This window comes from Falco peregrinus, chromosome 7, assembly GCF_023634155.1.
Source record: "Falco peregrinus isolate bFalPer1 chromosome 7, bFalPer1.pri, whole genome shotgun sequence".
Classification (NCBI taxonomy): domain Eukaryota; kingdom Metazoa; phylum Chordata; class Aves; order Falconiformes; family Falconidae; genus Falco; species Falco peregrinus.
Window position 1 is genome coordinate 12129479 of NC_073727.1, and position 18721 is coordinate 12148199.

General features: G+C 39.0%; 1 protein-coding gene across 4 annotated transcripts in view; it reads left to right on the forward strand.

Moving 5' to 3' along the window:
* The first annotated feature begins 504 nt into the window (after positions 1–504).
* The window catches only part of COG2 (component of oligomeric golgi complex 2), a 32072-nt gene continuing 13855 nt past the window's right edge, over positions 505–18721 (forward strand). For 2 of the 4 annotated variants that reach the window (XM_055810516.1, XM_055810517.1), the window contains exons 1-10: positions 505–638; positions 1480–1641; positions 2444–2509; positions 3434–3514; positions 4112–4215; positions 5512–5620; positions 7323–7502; positions 10562–10686; positions 11986–12112; positions 15954–16093. In XM_055810516.1, coding sequence (XP_055666491.1) covers positions 567–638; positions 1480–1641; positions 2444–2509; positions 3434–3514; positions 4112–4215; positions 5512–5620; positions 7323–7502; positions 10562–10686; positions 11986–12112; positions 15954–16093 — 1166 coding nt within the window. In that variant the 5' untranslated portion in view covers positions 505–566. Of the gene's footprint in view, positions 639–1025; positions 1133–1479; positions 1642–2443; positions 2510–3433; positions 3515–4109; positions 4216–5511; positions 5621–7322; positions 7503–10561; positions 10687–11985; positions 12113–15953; positions 16094–18721 lie in introns of those variants that run through there. The other 2 variants (XM_027789089.2, XM_027789093.2) reach the window with 2 other exon arrangements.

Genomic DNA, 18721 nt, shown 5'->3' on the forward strand with positions numbered 1-18721 from the left:
CTGCAGGGCCCCCCACCCCTGGCAATACCCAAACCTCGAAGGGATGTGGCTCTGGGCCGCTGGCTCTGGGTGACCCCGCTCAGGGCTGGGGGACAGAACCATACCGTGGCCTAGAGCCCCTTCCCACCTCTGCAGCCCTAGGTCCCCACAGCTTGTGCCATGGGCACTAGAAGCTGACCCCTGCAATTTTACATGACTGGGTCAGTTTTACCTGCTTAGGGGCACCAGGCACCCTCTCCAGCAGCACAGCCCAACTCCCCGGACAGCACAGAACGACAGAAATCAGAAAACATCCTTCGAAGAGGCTGGGAAGGCCAGCTTCACAGGCTCATGCCCTCACACATACGCCTCCCGCCCCGCCATTTTGAGATCCCTGCCGCGCCCCCCGCCTCTTGCCGGCTGCAGGGCCGCTGGGAGCCCTCCAGGGGGCGCTGCCGCGGCGGCGGGCGGCCGCTGCGCCTCTCTTGGCGCACGCCCCGGCCTGCCCCGTCGGTGCCGCGCTGGCGGAGGGGGCGTCGCTGTAGCTGCCGCCGCGTTGGGCCTGCCGGGCCGGGCCGGGGCTGGCCATGGAGGCGAAGAAGATGAACCTGCCGCGGGGCCCCGAGAACCTTTGCTTTGACAAGGACGAGTTCATGAAGGTGGGTGGGGGCCGCCGAGGAGGCGGGCTGCGAAAGGCGCTGTGGGCCCGCGGTGCCCCCAGGGCCCCCCTGAGGACGGGGGGTGGCGGGTTCCCTGAGGGGTGAGAGGGGCCCGGGTCCTTGGCCGGGATCTTTTAGCTCCGTCACGGCTTTTTGCGCGGGCTGAGCCTCCCGGAGAAGTGGTGAGCGTGTCGCCGAAGGGGGCTGCGGGCCGTTCCCAGAGCCAGGCGGCTCGCATCCCTGCGGGTGTACCCAAGCTGGCTGCGGCCAAGCCCGGCGGGACTGAGAGGGAGCCTGAGCGGCGGAGCGGGGGGAGGCCTGCCCGGGAAGGGGGACGCCTGCCCGGAGGCGGGGCGGGGGGGCCTGCAGTTTTGCAGCCGGTGATGCGAGTGTCTGTGCCCCGGGCCGGGTGCTGCAGCTCGCTTCCTAGGGCAGACCCGAGCCATGCTTCCTGCATACTTTGCGTGCTTTGAAGCCAAGCTGCAGATAGGCTGGTAACAACCAGCGTTCGGGCCTTTTTGCTTGGAGAGCTTAAAACAGTTCTTAATAGTGTGTTTCGGCTTTTGGTTCTGTTGTTTTGTTTTTAAAGTTTGTAAAGGAATACACAACTCTGGATTTTGGAGAGCTAGTCTGTGACTCATGGCACTGTGTGCTTTAGAGATTAAACCCCCAGACTTTGGGACATTGGAAACTACTCTGTTAAGTAGCCTTTTTGCCCCCAGAGCTTTAGTTTGGTTAGCTCATTGGCATATGGAATACTGTATTTTGGGGGTGGGGAGGGGTGTGTTCCTGGTTTGAACATTTTACTTACATCCTTCTCTCTTTCCTGTTTCATTTTCAGCCGGATTTTGATGTTGACCACTTTGTGTCAGACTGCAGGAAACGTGTGCAGCTGGAAGAGCTCAGAGAGGATCTGGAGCTCTACTACAAACTCCTTAAAACTGCTATGGTAGAACTTATAAATAAGGACTATGCAGATTTTGTTAATCTCTCAACAAATCTGGTAAGTGTTATTAAATTGTGCTGTGTAGTTCAGACTTAATGTGTTTTAGTGGGATTTTTATTTTTCATATGAAAAGCATATGGCTTTTATTTTGGCATTGTTAGATTTAAGACATCTTAAACTGTGATACCTTGCAATGAGAGAAAGTGAAAGACCAATCCTGTAGAACTTGGCTACTCTACAGAATTGCTGTTGGCCTGTAATAAATGTTTTGGATGTATGCTTTTTGTCTTGAAAAACTTAATTCATTAGAAAGTTAGACTCAAGGCAAAGAGGTTTTTTTTCAAATTGCCAGTAGCTTTAAAATTGAAGGAAATAAAATGATTAAAAGCACAGCAATGAGGTAAATGAGGCTGCTCTGAAGGATTCTTTTAGGAATCTTTAAGCTTACTATGTGTCTTAAAAAAACACACCAAACAACAAAAAACCAACCTACATGACTGAAAATTGTGATACTTTTCACATTACAACGTCTTGTCCATTGTGTTTCCTGCTCTTTGACTCCGGTTCATCCAGCTTCCAATTATACGGCTTCAAAGACTGAGATTTAATGTTTTTATGGGAAGAAAAATTTTTGTAGGTTGAAATTTTCTTTAATTTTTGGCTTTGTATGTCAAGCAGTTGGATATCCTTATACCTGTATTTGAGGTAGAGTATTTTTGCACTGCATTTAAAATGGAAGCTATAAAGGGAGGTGTCTTTTCTGTTCTCTCTTAGTATCTGTAAAACCATAGGCTTTGACAGTAATTCTCTTGTGAACTTACCAAAAAAGTCATAAATTTTTTTATGGTAATTTCTTTAGGTTGGCATGGACAAGGCTCTTAATCAGCTTTCAGTACCCTTGGGACAGTTAAGGGAAGAAGTTATGGTATGCTCAAAACAATTATTATACACAGCTTGATAAACTTCAGCTCACTTTCATGTGATGTACAGAATGTCTTTTACTCATATTAATAATTATTAGAATAAACTTCTCTTTGAAAATTGATGACTTAGAGTGTTAGTAGGAGAGGCGTTGTGTTTTCAAGCAGTTTTAGTAGCAGTGAATTTACATTTTCTCTCATGCCTTTCAACCAAGAGATAAAAGATTCTTTAAGTGTGGTAAATGAATGGACTCCTACAAGTCTATGGTGAAATACAGAAACTGTTCTAGGATTTAAGTAATTGAAAGATGATAGTAAATAACTCTGATGCCACACAGTCCCATTAAGGGCTTTTTTTGCTCAGTCCTGTGGTTTAACTGTAAAAGGTCACCCTCTTGAAGGTGTGTCTTATTCTGGCACTTCCACAGTGATGTGGTAATTGTCAAAGGACAATTTTTGATCATCCTGACAGCCAGTTCAGAGGGATGTTTGCTACATAAACATGCCTTCAGAATATCACAGCTTTGTCTAAAACAGAAAATAGTCTCAGTTAACATAGAGAAATATTTATTATGTGAAAAATGGTACTTAGATCTGATTTATAACTGCAGTTTCAAGACATAAAATCGTATTGGGTTTATTGCCCGTTTCTATGTGAAAGGCAGTTGTTCTCTGTAAGGTACTAAAAGAACACTTCTGGTTGAAATAATACTACTTGTGGTGGCAGTACTTAAGGAGCAGGTTATACTTTCAGTAATTTAGTCTTATTTCTGGCTTTTTCATGTAGAGGGCCCTTGATGTACTGTAGCTTTTATTAGTCCTGTATTCTTATTAATCTGTCTCCAGTTTTAAGTTTAGATTTTTGAGTTAAGGTTTTTTTAAACCTTAAGTGGGAAGCCAGCTTTACATACTGACTTTCTCCCTCACAGAGTCTGAAGTCTTGTGTCAGTGAAGGAATTCAAGCAGTAGATGACCGGATGACTAAACAAGAAGATATTAGAAGAAAAAAGGTACAACAGATAAATTATTACCTTGAAAGGATCCTCCTTAGGATGACTTTTTTTTGTGCCATTAACCCAGAGAAAATGAAATTTTAAAAGTGCGCACTGCAGATGTTGCACTTCTAAAAATAATTATTGTCATTTTAGTTGACAGACTTCATTTTTTACAGTGTCTAGTTGATCATAAATCTTTATTTTACTTCGTTTGCTAAAAACATACATGTTTGATTTGGTTGGCTTTTTTTAATTATAATTACTCTTGTTTCTGCTTGTAATACATCAATTTGGTTATTATGAATGTAATTTAAAATACAGCAGTTTAATTTTTAGGGGACACGCAGAGTAACATTTGTCTTTGTGCTTAACTTTGAAAAAAATTGGAAATAATAGCGGTTCTACATTCATGACAAATGTTTCTGGAGTTTTATGGACTTATGTGAGCAATACTTCAACTAAGACATGATTCAAGAATTAAGACGAAGGGAGAAAACTTACACCTGTAAAAAAAAAAAACAGACCTAAAAAAAATCCAAAATATCTTCAGGGTCATTAAATAATGTAAATTGGGATTGGGGTCAGAGATGAAAAATCTTTCTTTAATTACAGATGTGTGTTCTGAGACTTATTCATGTTATTCAGTCTGTTGAGAAAATTGAGAAGATTCTACATTCCCAAGGCACTAAAGAATTGTCCTCATTAGAGGGAAACAGGTAAAAATATGTAATGTTCAGGTTTTTTTATAACTGGTGGGACTAACTTAATTTCATAGTATGTTGTAGATGAATTTACAAGCATTAGGATATATCTTTAGAAATGTAACTGATGGAATAAGTGACTGTTACTTTAGTATTTTCTCAGTGTTAGTCTTCTGCAAAGTGGTCATTCACAGGGCATGTAACTCACCCTCCAAAGTTCCGTATTACTTGTAGTGCTTCCAGTAAGCATGCTTTTTGAAGTTTGAATGCAATAGTTCGTTTTTTGGTTTTTTTTCTTGGAAGTCACTAATCCTGTCGTGTCTGAAATACTTTCTGCATTACAGTTTATTCCAATATCCTTTGGAATTAAAATGGGAAACAGCTTTTCTTGTTTTCCCTGCTTACATATCACTGAAGGGACTGCTGCAAGAGTAGTCTAAGGCAGGCAAGCCACACATGTAATACTTCTGGTACAAGGAAGGTTTGTGACAAATTCAAGTCAGACTCCCAAGTCTTGCTTTTTAACAACTTCATGGAAAGTGTCCTCTCCCTCAGCCTTGGCTGAGGAATGGAAGATGTCTTTCAACCAGTTCTGGAACTGATGCACCAGCCATGTGCTTGAAATAGTTGACTGGGGTGCAAGTACGAGGAAAAGACAATTTTGTGAACCTGTTTGAACATGAAACTGCTGTTCAGTTTAGTGCACTAGTTCACATGATAGCGAGGGAAGGTAGACAGAAGAATAGGTTGATACCTAGAGGCACAAAGCATATGCAGATGCTTTCAGTCAGGGTGAGACACTTTGCAGAATTATGATTGGAAGCAAGATTGTACTTGAGTGGCTGAAAATTTGGCTAGTTATCAGGACTCTGTAGACCTGAGGAGGGTAAGACTGTTTCTCTAGAGGTAGGTGTCGTTAGTTTTACCACATGATAGAAAGGGGAAATAAGAAACAAATCTGGATGGTGAAGAGCACTTACTGCAGTTTTTGAGCTCTGTAAGGCTGACTTTTTATGTGACAATAAACAGCACTGCCATATAGAAAACAGTGCTTCGTATTGCTGAGGCAAGATCTTATGTTCCTCTCAGCTGCTGCTTCACCCACTTCATACCTTAGCAGCTCCAAAACAACTCTAATCATGTAGTCTGTTCCTAATTATTATTACGTGATTGCAGTAACTGTAGTAGTACCTATCAGAATTTAAAGTACTTAAACCACAAAAATTGGGGGAGGACATTATCTGCTGCAGAGGAAAGTGAGTTGATTTGAGAGGATCTGTGTATTCACGTTTTGTGTTTTCTCCCTTCTAGCCCACTTTTAACTGGACAGGTTTTAGAGAGAATTGCCACAGAATTTAATCAACTACAATTTCATGCAGTACAAAGCAAAGGAATGCCCCTTTTGGACAAAGTGAGACCAGTAAGTATTGCATGACAGCCAGCTTAACATTTGTAAGGTTAAGCAAAACCAATGTATTTGGAAGACAAATGCCTGTTTTGAAAGAGTTCTATTGAATTAACTTAGGGAGGAAAACGGGTTTCAGGAGGTCATTTTTATCAGTTGACTGGAAGTATTGTTTCTTCTGAGGTTTTATGCTTTGTTTGCTAACTTCTTTAGGATAAATTACTTAGAATAAGAGTAGGAAATATGACAAGACACTATTAGCCCAGTGTATCTTGCAGTTTGTCGGGATTACTGATACTGAGGCCTAGTTCTAGACATGTATGTTGGTTTTGTTAGCTGCAGCATACAGAGCAGAATATAAATGGAATGTGCACATAGAGTGGCTGACTGGAATATATTGGAGTTTGTCTTTTGGTGAAATTTGTTGCCTAACTGACTGTTCAGGCTGGTATACTAATCTCCCTAATATCCTGTTTCTAATGACTATTTACTGTAAAAGATTACTTGATGTTTTGGTGGGATTTTTCTTCATTCATTGGAAAGAGGGAACAAATGAAAACTGGTGCTTAAAGGTAGATATTATGAACATGGAGGCAGGGCAATGCTTTAAGCTAGATAGCATGGAGCTGTCATCCTTGATGGCTGTTAGCCATATAAACACGTTTCAGCTCAAGTCTTCTGTGGTACCATGTTGATTCATGGACAGATTACAAGACTCTTCTGGCCACTGTGTTATTGAACAGGGATAATAACAGAAGGAAGCGTGAGCAGCGGGATAGTATTCCTGGTGAGAGAGCCTTTGTTACTTTGTTATGTGGCTTCCTTAATGATGCTTGCCAGGATTTCTGTCCTCTAACTGTTGTTGCTAAGGTTCACGAGGTCATAGATTTCACGACTGGTCAGCAGTTGAGTTACTGACTTTACATGTTCGGAACAAATTCCGTGGAATTGTTGTAGGATGGGTGAACACAGTATGGCATGCAAAAGGGCAGAGAAGAAATTTGACGGGTTAAATTCGTAGTTCAGCTATTGTTTACATTAATGTGTGTTGCTGAACTTACTTCAAATACAGGGTTGTAAGGGGCCATCTTGGCCCAGTAGTATATCTGCAGGTAGTGCAGCAGCGAGTTGGATCTGGTAGAAGAGATGTAGCAGGAGATCAGGAAAAATGGTTAGCAAAAGAGAGAATATATGTTGACTGAAGCAGCTGTTTAGCAGAAGCCAGAAGGAATCTAATGACATGTCTCTTCCCACCCCCCACCCCTGCCAGTGTCACTCAATGTCTTCGGTTTGCATTGATTTGACAAGTAGTGCTGGGAACACACTGTGTTTTAGTTTTTGACAGTGAGGGATAAATGCCATGGTTGTTATCCCTGGTGACTTACTGTAAAGCTTTTGTGTATTATCACACATAATGGATCAGTTGAACAAGGAACAATTGACCTATTTCTTCACGATAAAAAGGACCTTAGATGTTACTGTGTAACTTACAACATATAAAGTAATTGCCTTTTGAGCTTACTGTAATAAATACTACATTTAAATAGTATCAGTAACCCATTAAGCTTGTGTTAATGTTCATTTATTGCTGACAGTTATCAAAACTTGTGCAGCTTTCAAATGAAAATGGAAAGTTAAGTATTTTTGGAAGAATTTACTTCAGCAATGATGACAAGGCTTTGTTTTTTTTATTGCTGTATTTTGTTTCTCTTCATAGCGTATAGCTGGAATAACAGCTATGTTGCAGCAGTCTCTGGAAGGGCTGCTCTTGGAAGGCCTTCAGACTTCAAATGTTGACATAATACGTCACTGTCTTCGCACTTATGCAACAATTGACAAAACACGAGACGCAGAGGCATTAGTTGGTCAAGTGCTTGTAAAACCTTATATAGATGAGGTAAGAGAAAATCAAGAATCCGAAGAACACAAGGTGCTTTGCAAACATGCTTATTTTTCCTGTTGACCTCCAGCTTTCATTAGCAGCTTCAAAATGCCTTTGTGGAGAGAGCAGGAGAACTGAGACCCGATGTAATGTCAGTTAATTTATTGTTGCTATTTCAGAAAAAAGGGTGGAGGAATTCTCTATCTGCCTGTTACCATTCAGGTTCTATCCAGTTGGAATTCTTTCTCTTGTCTACATTTTTCTTGGAGTGAAGAATCCAAAAAACAAACCTTAAACCAAGCATATGACTGGAGTAAAATCCAATTTATTCTGGACCAGGGTGCGTCTGTGGGAACTGGATCAGATCTAGGCTTTGCATTTCTCTGTGGCTCGCTCAGTAGCAGGCAAATGCAGCAAAAATAGTTCTCAGTGTAACATCCTTTTCTTCGCGTTGTATGAAGAAGCAGTTTCTGCAGTTCCCAGCAGTATGTGCTAATGTACCAGGACATTAGCAAGAGCAGGAACAAGTGTGTGTTTGAAAAGCATTTACTGTTGTCTGGTGGGCAAAATATGTCAGATGGCCAATTTCCTAAGTGAGAAACTGATTTTACTAGGCCATCAGTTTGCCAAGATGGACCAATCACAAAGTACTGATTGAATTCTCTGAAATTAAGGGACTTTCTGCTAATTCTTACAACTGTGCAACTTGTTTCTCACCCTCTTGTAGCACTGTTTGTTCTTACTGCTGCTTCTGGCCTGAACAGTTGGTGACTAGTCTACAATATGTTTTTTCTTTTTGTTGTGATTGATGATAATGTAATTCCTAAAAAAAAAAACCCCAAAAAACAAAAAAACACAACAAAAAAACCCTCAGACAGTAACCTGCCACAATAATGTAACGGTCAGCAAGTCAGTCAGTTGTGCTCAGTTTTTCTTGTATGTCAGCAGACCTGTGGTTGCAACTAAAATAATTTTTAAGGGCCTACGATGGTATTATGGTAGCTCAAGTAAAAATCCTAAAAATTTATTTTAAGATATTTGATAGTCTGCTGTGTTTGAAATGACCTGACAAAAACAGGTTGGTTATGTTATTAGCGGAGGTTGCTGAAGTGATGTTGCTGTAATACCAGGACTGCTTTTCACCCTTTTCATCAGTGTGTTGGGAATTATGTCCAGGTCAGGTAACTGTTCCCTGTCATTTCAGAGGATATTTGTTCCATACTGAGATCTGAACTGGTGCCCTTTTACAATATAATTACTAGTACAAACTGACTGCCCTGTTGCAGGAGGTTTCCCTGGCTTTCACTAGATTGTCAGAGTACTTCATAAATGCATTAAATTCACTGTCCTTAAAGAAGTTAGACTGGGCCAGCGCCAGGGCTATAAAGTAGTTGTTCTAAAACTAGCGTTATGAATCTTTCAGCAGTATTCATTTTCCTGTTCCTGTGGGGAGGAAAAACTGTAAAGTACCAGAGCTGCCTTGGTGACTGCAAATATACGCTTGCTTGAATTTGGACATGTTAATAGAAAGCAGAATAGATCTTCCCCTCATCACTGCCTTTGTAATACAAACATGTTGTTAGTGGTTTTGGGTCCCTAGTTATGCTATTGATACATCTTGCCTTTGCTTTCAAGATTTTTTTGTGGTCATTTCTCTTTAAATTGAGGTATTTAATAACATTGTCTGCTCAGTAAACCGTGAGAGTCATATTATGATGTGGGGTACTCTTTTTCTGCTTTCGGGATGTTTAAAACAGTTAATTCTCTACTAGTATTTTACAAAACAATTAGACTGCTTGAAGTATAGAATTAACATTTTTATTAACACCCATAAAAGCAATGTCACTGTTGTTTCTAAAAGTACTGAACATGTGTCTGTAGGCAATAATACAGTTGCTTTTTCTTACACTGATGTGCCTTTCTGAATATAAATGCAGAAGTGATTTTAAGGTATTCCCTTCCTTTTTTCATTTAGTGATCATTTGCCTCAGTGTTCCCAGTCAAGGCAAGTGAAGAGTTAATCTGCATAACTTTTGCTGAAGGAGTTGTTCTATATCAAGATAGGGAGAAGAAATTACCTTTTTTTCACTCAGAAATGTCTTCAGCAGCCAAAAGATGGAATTACTACCCTTCCCTTTCCTGGCAAGGAATAGTATTTCTGGTGGCACCTGAGCTGTATGTCATTGTCAGTAGGCTGTTTCTCTTCTGCTGTTGGGAAGGAAACATTTGAAATTATTCTGGTTTTACTTTGTATGCATACAGATGTACAAAGCAAAGAGAGCTCCTGACTTCTGAATGGGAGAGGAAGTCGAACAGTGGTGCCCTCTCCCCTTAAGGACAAGCTTCATTTAAGTGTTTGCTAATGCTGTAGCAACTGCTGCTGTGGGGGACAGATCATCTTCCCCTCTTGGTTTTCTCAGTGTCTGTTCTTTCCCAACCTCTGCACCGTTTTGCTTGTTTGTGTCACGAGAGGCAAAAGTGTTTAGACAGATGGAAGAATACCAAATAAATACAAGCTATTGTTCTTTTCCTGTATTGTCCAGCTGCTGTCTGCCTTCTCTTTATGGCAGAGATTATCCCTTTTCACTGGATGTGAAGTACTGTCTGGACAAACTGCTTTGCTAGGTGTGTTAGGAGCTTAGCATTGTCACAGAAGATTCTTGGCTATTGGCTTACCTGCATTTGGGATTGGACCAACTACATTTAGAAGAATTTTTTTACTTTATTCTGAGGTGTGATTAGCTTTTGCCACTCACCTCTTCAACTTCATGGACTGCTTCTGGTGGCAGTGATGTGTGCAGTGGGTGGGGAGCTGGGCACAGTAGCTAACATTTAAAAGCAAGGGGCGCATTCCCATTCTTTGGGCCAGTCTTGCCAGTTAGAGTGTTGCATTAAAGGAAGTAATAATTCATGCTGTCAAGCTATACTTGGAAGTTATAGTCAGTTTATTACTTTTTTGCATTACACTGGCATTTGGGGTTGTAGTGTTAGCAGTTTTGAGTAGACTGTAAGTCTTGCATTACAGTGGTTTATATTCACTTTTCTGACATTTAACATTGTCCTCTTTCTGGCAGGTGATTGTGGAACAGTATGTTCAGTCTCACCCTAATGGCCTTCAGGCTATGTATAATAAACTATTGGAGTTTGTTCCTCATCATTGCCGTCTCTTGCGTGAAGTAACAGGTGGAGCTATTTCAAGGTAAATATCTTGGGATTTCTTTCAGTCATACTAAAATAACAGCAAGTATGATATACTTTTGAAATGCTTTGCATAATTAGATTCCATGCTCAAATGACTTATCTGGCCTTTCCTGAAGATTCATAGGCAAATTTGATTTCTCTCTCATGCCTGTGTTTTTTCAAAACAAAACAGTGGAAAAACTTCTTTGGTGCTGTGGCCCAGACCTTCAGAGGAGGGAAAGAGAATCCTGTATTTCAGTAGTAGAATTGAGTACTGTTCATGATACAGTTTGTCAGATACCTTGTTTTATTTAATCCATTTAATATGATAGTACACTTCATCCAAGGAGAGAGGTGTAATAAAGCTGTTAAAAAAACTAAGTTCAAAAGTTTTTGGGTCGTTACTGCACATCAGAAAAGTGGGGATGATCCCTAGAGGTTTCACTGGTTTATTGGGTATACTAGAACTACAGGTTTAATTGATTTGTGCTTCCACTGTTGTCTTCAAAAGTGCTTAATTCCTTATGCAATTAAATTGCCTGGTTTGAAGTTTAAATAATTCAGGTCTACTGAATTGTATCCATTTATTCATCTGTTTGCAGGCTGGTTAATATAGTAGACTGCTGTAATTAGAAGAACTATGGATGTAGCCCCCAGGGACTGCAGAACTACTTTTCTAATTAGTCATCCATTGCTGAGCTTTTTATGACTCCTAAGTTTTACTAACATTTCAATTCTTTTAATCCCTCAGCAAATTTTAATCTTTCTTCTTAATAATGGAATGTTGCTATTTTGTACTGTGGTGTACTGAACCGGAATTAAATGCTTTTATCTCTTCTGCTCTCAATTTATAAATTTTCATAATCAAGATAGCTTTTAATCTTTTGCTTCGAAGCACAGTATCATGTATGAATACAGCTTGGAACAATTACGAAAAAGTTCTGCTTCTTTCCATTGCATTAGTCGCATTACTCCTACTTGGTACCTCTTTGAAGTTTGGAGCTGTTAAAACATGAAATATACAAGTAAGAATAGGAGTTCTCAGCTGAAATGTACTCATTTTCTACAACACTTGTAAAATACGTAAGAAAAAAATTTTAAAACACTTTGAGTTATAAAAAATACCTTGCATTTGTTGAGACGGTAGGATCAGATAAGAAACCTCAAAGGAAGAACAATTTAAGGGAATCAGCATACCTAGTAAAAAAAACTTAATTACATTTCGTCTAGTGCAGTGCATGTCTTCTGAGTTATCCCTACCTCCAAATAGAGGCCTAATGGTAAATATAACCATGGAATAACTGCAATTTTATTTCAGTGAAAAAGCAGATATTGTTCCTGGATATGATTTCTTAGTGAATTCAGTGTGGCCAGAAATAGTACGTGGTTTAGAAGAGAAATTGCCATCACTGTTTAACCCTGGAAACCCAGATGTGTTTCACGAGGTAATTAATTTTAATTTTTCCATTTGCGATTCCTTTAACGTGCAAGAATTGAAAGAGTCATATTCTCTATCTTTTTTTCCCCTGCTGCTTTTGTGTAAATTCATGTTGATTGGCTCAGAAGAGGAGGTTATCTCAAATAATTTGGTTTAATTTTCATAAGAATTAATTCTCCTCTCAAGTTTGTCAGGAAAGTTCATAGACAGAAGTTACTGGAAGCCATTTGGTCATGTGAATTTGGCCTTAATATTTGCTTTAGGAGTAGATGTTCTTTCTTAGTTGTAGAATTGCAATGTAAGTGAAGGTGGGAGTGGATGACTACAGTGTTCACCCAAGAACAGGACTTCTGTATAGCAAGGGCTGTTACATTAGTTAAATACCTGGGTTACAACTTGTTCTGTACTATGGGAAAGTTGAAAAAATGATTTGTTTTGCTTGTTGTAGCTTTTCCTGTATTTCAGTACTGCAGATTCTGTTGTGATTAGAAACACAAGTCAACTAAATAAAACAAAAATACTTGGAGGCAGTGTGATGAGGTTTATAACAGAAGTAGTATTTTCTCTGGTATCACAACCAATCGTGAAGAAAGATTATATTATAAAATGATTTTAAAGTACTTGTCACTTGTATTTTCATCATTGGCAGTGCTGCTCTGCCTCTAAAAGATGATCTTTTATTAAATTTATATTTGGTCTAGTATGAAGAGTGGCTCTGGCAGTTACTTTATTAGTATGTCACAAGTAGGAAATGTGAGTTTTTTGCTTTTCTTCATGTCCTGTCTCTGTGTAGCAGTGATTGCTGAGATATTTGGATTTTTTTTTGCCCTTGCAGCTTGACTTATGATTAGTCTGAAACCTTTTATTTTCAAGATGGAGGTGGCAGGCGGTGATAAATTGTCTGAAGGAAGGCTTAATAGGCAGATCAGGACACGATTTAGGGAAATGTTAGATGGCTAGTAGAGGTTTATACTGAAAAAGATTCTTCCTGTGTACATGCAAAACTGCTTTTACCTAAATACTTCTATTTTTCTTGGAGTTTCAGGTCTCTTTCATACAGATACGGTGAATATTGAAGGCAGGCAGGCATGGCAGTGAAGTTTGCAGGAATGGCTTTATTCAGAGCCAATTTATTCAAGAAGCAAATGAAATAGCTGTTGAAGAAAGCTGTGGTAATACCATACAAATGATGCTAAAGGGCGTCCCCCCTGCCTGATGAGAATACTTAGTTTGTGTAAAAATTCAGTCTTCAAGCTTTCATCTAATGCCCTGCATACTGCAGTTTGTGAGCCTTGGTGGGCATTTGTCCTCTTTTTTTTTTTTTTTTTTTTTTTTTTTACAGCAAAATTTGTTTTATCTTCTGAAGAGCTGGGTTTGCTGTTGCTGTTTTAAAGTAATTATTTTAAAAAGGCTGTTAATCTTACAGTATTTTGTTATTGACCAACACTGATAGTGCTGTTTATTTAAAAAAAAAAAAACAACCCACAACTAAAAACCCAACACACACCCCATGGCTTTCATGTAAATCATGTGGTAAGTCTGAAGTACTTTCCAGACTGCTTTTGACTGCTTAAGGGACTCAAGAGTCTAAATCATTAAAATATTTTATCCAAAAATCAATAACAAGTTGAAATGCCAAGTGTAAAAATGCTATTATATCTATCTAAAGACTAATAGTTCTGAATTAAGGGGTGTGGGGGGGAACCTCTTTAAAATTGTTTCTGCACTGTTGATAATGCAAGCAATACAACACAGATTTCGGACAGTACTCTTCTGTCTCTGTTTTCTAGGATGATAGAAAGGCAGAAAGGTCTTTTTTTCAGGTTTGTTTGCGTATGTATGTGTGTATAGTTCTAAAGCTGAAAAGTTTGAATATGCAGTATTATTTGTTAGGAGGCTTTTACAAGTAGAGGAGAGGAATAATAATTTTTTTTATATATATATCCTGTAAAAACCAGACTGGCAGGGTTAAGCATACATGTTTTTTTTATTGTGCAGGGTTTTTTTAAAAAAATTGCTTCAGCTTGTCATTCCCTTATTTCTGAGTCAGGTTTGAAGATTTACAGGTATTTGGAAAGAATACTGTTTTTATCCCTAAACATTTGAGTTTAAGTTTAGATTCCTCTGTTTGAAAATTGCTCCATTTTGTTTCCCACTTTAGCTTCTCTTAAATAGCTTTATGCAGTCAACAATCCAATCCTAGAAGCTGAAATGGGAACCAATCTTGCAGTTAGTTCCCTCTCTTGGATGTAATGTTATTGATAACTAGATGTCTCTTGAGTTGTCTTCTGTTTCGAAAGTGATAGGTCTTGTCAGAGATCTAAAGCAAACACTTTTTATAATATAAATAATACTTAAGGTAGCTGGGCATTAACAGCTTGTTTGCCTTTTTACAGTGCTGGCTTTATTATCTAAGAAAGGAAGCCTGAAAGAGCAATAGTCTGTCATTCATTCTGGATTTAACTCCCATACCTTTTACAGTTCCATTGTGTTATAAATACAGCCACGCTGGGAGAAAGGTAGTTACCTAAAAGCTTTTGTGTGCAATTTCCAGAATTCTATCTTGACGCACTGAAACTGCCATGTCACAAGAAAAATATGCTGTAATTTCGTAACTTTCTGTTAAAGGTATACTTACTGAGATACACAACACAAAAGCATACCCATGTCAGTGCGTGTCCTGTGGTTGCAGGAGAGTTTCTGAGAGCAGAACCTGTAAGCAGCAACTCAGGGGCTTCTCCTGTGAATGTTTTACTGCTTTGTAAGAGGCAAAATCACATCACTCACATAGTGCTCTGGATTGTGGTAAAAGCCTTCCTGCTACACCCCTGCTGCTGCTCTTATTTCAATGAAGTCAGAAGCACTGAGAGATTCAGTCAGGCTTATTTTAATTATTCATCAGTGGCTTAATTAGCATGTATATTAAGTTTTATGGCTGTTTTCGTTTTTTCTAATAGAAGAAACTTGCACATAAGCCCAACTGTTTTTCACAGCACAGAAGCAGATTGTAACTGTAGCTGTATTTTGATTTGAAATTGATTTGTGTTCTGTTAGCAAGGTCTGTTTTGTGTGCAGTAACAGTTTTTGCACTATTTTGCTTCTGGTTTTCACTCAAGTGTTCAGGTTTCTGCTCTGTACATTTTAATTTATTATTTCATTGTTTTCAGGGTGTTAATAAGTTACTGTTGAGAGTAAGCCCACAGTGCATTTGAGAGTAAATGGAATTCCTGTTTGCTTGCAACTCAATACTTTTTGTAAACATCTTATTAAAAGTATACACTGGTTAAAGTTACCTGAAGTTGTTTAAAGTTCTGCAAATATTTGGTATTTGCAAAACGTATTTTTAGGGAAACAGTTCTAGAAGTTCCTGTAGTACAGGTCCTATACAACAAAAAAAATCATGCTTTCATTCTCATGTGTATTTGGTTATGTGTGTCTTCTGGGTTTTGTTCCTGATCATTTGTTTGTTGTATACCTTTATCCCCTGCAACTGACTGTGTTAGTACTGTGCAGCACTGTTCTTCCACCCCAGTGATTCAGCTCAGAAATACTGATGCATCTCTCTGGTCAGTTCTGCTTGTTCAGGGTACTTGGACAATGTTATGCCTTTTAGATTGTCCTGCGCTAGTTTTTATTATCATAGAAAAACATCTGCTACTTAGTTGGGTTTGGTTTCACTGCAATCCAGGATTTTAGTCTTGTGTGGTGAGGTGATGGGAGCAGTGTCAGCCCATTCTGAACCTCAGGTTTAACTACAGTGTGATACAGGAGTCCTGCTGAATGGGTGGTGGCCTTCCTTGTTTGCTGGGACCCTGTGCATGATCGGGATATTCATTCTCTTTCTGCAGAAGTACACTACTAGTATGGATTTTGTACAGAAATTTGAACGACAGTGTGGCTCCCAGGCTAGTGTGAAACGGTTAAGATCTCATCCTTCTTACCACAGCTTTAATAACAAATGGAATTTGCCTGTATATTTTCAAATAAGGTTAGTATGCATTTTTTTGTTCACCCTTTCAAAAGTAGAGTTCAGTCACAGCAAGATGATCTTGGCTTAGGTTCAAAGTATCACTTGTCAACAAATCACTGTAGAAGTAAAACTTAAGAATTTAATTACTAAGTCAAATAACTGTTTTATATATCTTTCAACAATTCAGCAAAACTACAGCCAGCTGCTCTTCAGTATGTACTGTGGTGTTGTTAGACTGAACATGTTACACTGCTGACTTCCAGGAACAGATCTAGATGAGTCTTGAAATCTTGTTTCAAATTCTTTTTCTCCAGTGTCCCTGGAATTAAACTGGGTGTTGAAGTATGCTACTTGTGCAAATCCAGAGGAATACTTACCATAAGAGAAGTCTTTCTTCTTAGAAGTAAAGAATTTTAAGACTTGACAACTTGTAGCTTTTCCAGACGTAGCCATATTTCTGACATCCTTTTTGTCTCACAGGACGTGCTGTGTGAAGTGCTGAGTCTTACAGCTTTGCCGTTCCAAAGATTGCCCTACTATTCCCTTTTTCTGAGTAGCTAAGTAATAAGTTTTAGCTTACTTTTCTGGTAGGTCTGATGTACCTGTAGTATTAGCTTTTACAGATCTTCCAGCTAGAAGAGAGCAGAGAGACTCAAGAAAGCCCCGGTTTAGTTCTAGTAATGCTAGAATTTTAATGAACTTTTGTTCATTTACATGGAATGTAAAACCATCTTCTTAGAAAGTGTAGTCTGCGCATCTGAATTTAGGGCTGGATAGCAGGCATCCAGGCAAGAAAGAAACAGTTGAAGCGTGCTATGACCTAAATGCACACAAAGCCTTCTGAGAGGTGGGGTTTTTTTTGTTTGCTTGGGATTTTTTTTTGAAAAGGTAGGATTTCCAAAAGAGAGGGGAGAGAAATTGATACTACTTTTTCACCTGGATCACTTTCGTATCATTTTTTTATTGTGTGGCTCTATAACTGGCAATAACAGTACAACCGTAGCCACATTTATGCAGTTTCTTTAATCCAGGATAAGTCTACATTGCTGCTGAAAAATTCCATAAAGGAATCTTATGAGTGCTGTATCCAATATGAGATAAGTGACAAGAGCATGGGGCTTGGAGCAGGGTCTTAGTGTTTTGATGGTTCACTGCATTCTGTAAAACAGTAGCCCCAGCCTGTGACATCCTCGGTTGATTTTTTGCTTGCACATCTCTTCCCGCAGCTGTGTAGTGAACTGATACGAAGATCTGTTACCCTGGGCAAAAAAAGGCTGATGTTCAACTCCAGTCAGTATCTCCAAACCGTTTAACTGCACAAATACTCGTGCTGGCCCAAGGAAAAGGGCAGCACTGCTCACTACAGTAGTAGTGCTGAGTGCACAGACGAAAAGTGCCCATGGAACTGTAGCCATTATGAACCTTTTAACAGACGTATATCATTAATAGCTCTGTGAGTCTGCCCCTTTTGTTTGAAAGTGCAGCTTTTCTAGTAAGTAACCACTTGATCCAACTTTGATACTCTTTCTCATGAAATTGAAATGGAGCTTCAGCATAATTCTTTCTGTTCAAAAACGTTCTTTCCCATTAGGTATTTCGATTTCTGACTGATGAAAAAAAACTTCTAAAAAATCATTTACCTTTAATCCAAGATTACTGTAAATATAAATAGTGCATTATTTTGATAAACGCTTGGTTAACAGCAGCTCATTCATCTTTCACCGTATTGTTCCTCCATATTGGAATAATCTGGTAATTTTCAGAAGTGCCCATGAATTCTTTATTGCACAACTGTGAAAACAGTGCAACATATTACTATAGGGAAATTTTTTCTTTGATTTATGTTAATATCCTTAAGTCATACAGGATTTTTATTGAGGTATTCTCTCATACTATAGCATTTATAGTTAAGATTGTTGGGTTTTTTCTGTTTTCAATTACAGAAATTACCCAGAACAATCAGCCCTCACTAAAGCCTTTACAAACAATCCTTTGACGATCAGATGGATGTACAGGCATTTCTTCTGTAGCAGTGCTGGCACAGACAGCACCAGTAACTCTTTTCCTTACCATTCCTTCAATTATGTTAGTCCAACTGATAGTGGAACCGTAGCGAACCCCACATTGGAGAGATTTTTTTTTTCTGTCTTAAGGAACATTCAGCAAAAATTATGTCATTGTTAAAAATCTGATTCTATTCTTTAATCCTTTTCACCATAAAACTTATTAAAGATATGCTCTATCAGTGGAATTGGTGTATAAGCAGGAAGGAGGTTTTGAAGTAATTTCACAATTATTTCTGAAACGTGTTTAGGTGCTAAACATGCATCTAGTCCATTAGCAGTTTGATAAGAAAAGTTAGGTGGGCCTCTGTTCTCATGTGGAAATGACAGTTAAGAGGCTTTAAGAGGAGCCCTACAGGTTTGTAATTAGTAAGTTTGAAAAGTCTTACAGTGTTACTATGATACACATAAAAGCAAGAAAGGGGAAACCAAAAACAATAGAACTTTCTATAGGGGAGCTTAAAATGATAGCTTTGTTTCAGCATTTAGAGGGAAAACCTCATTAAAGAAGAATCTGCATCTTGCTTGACAGTTTTTAGGTGAGGGAGATGCTATGTTGTTTATCCAATATGTTTTAAGTATG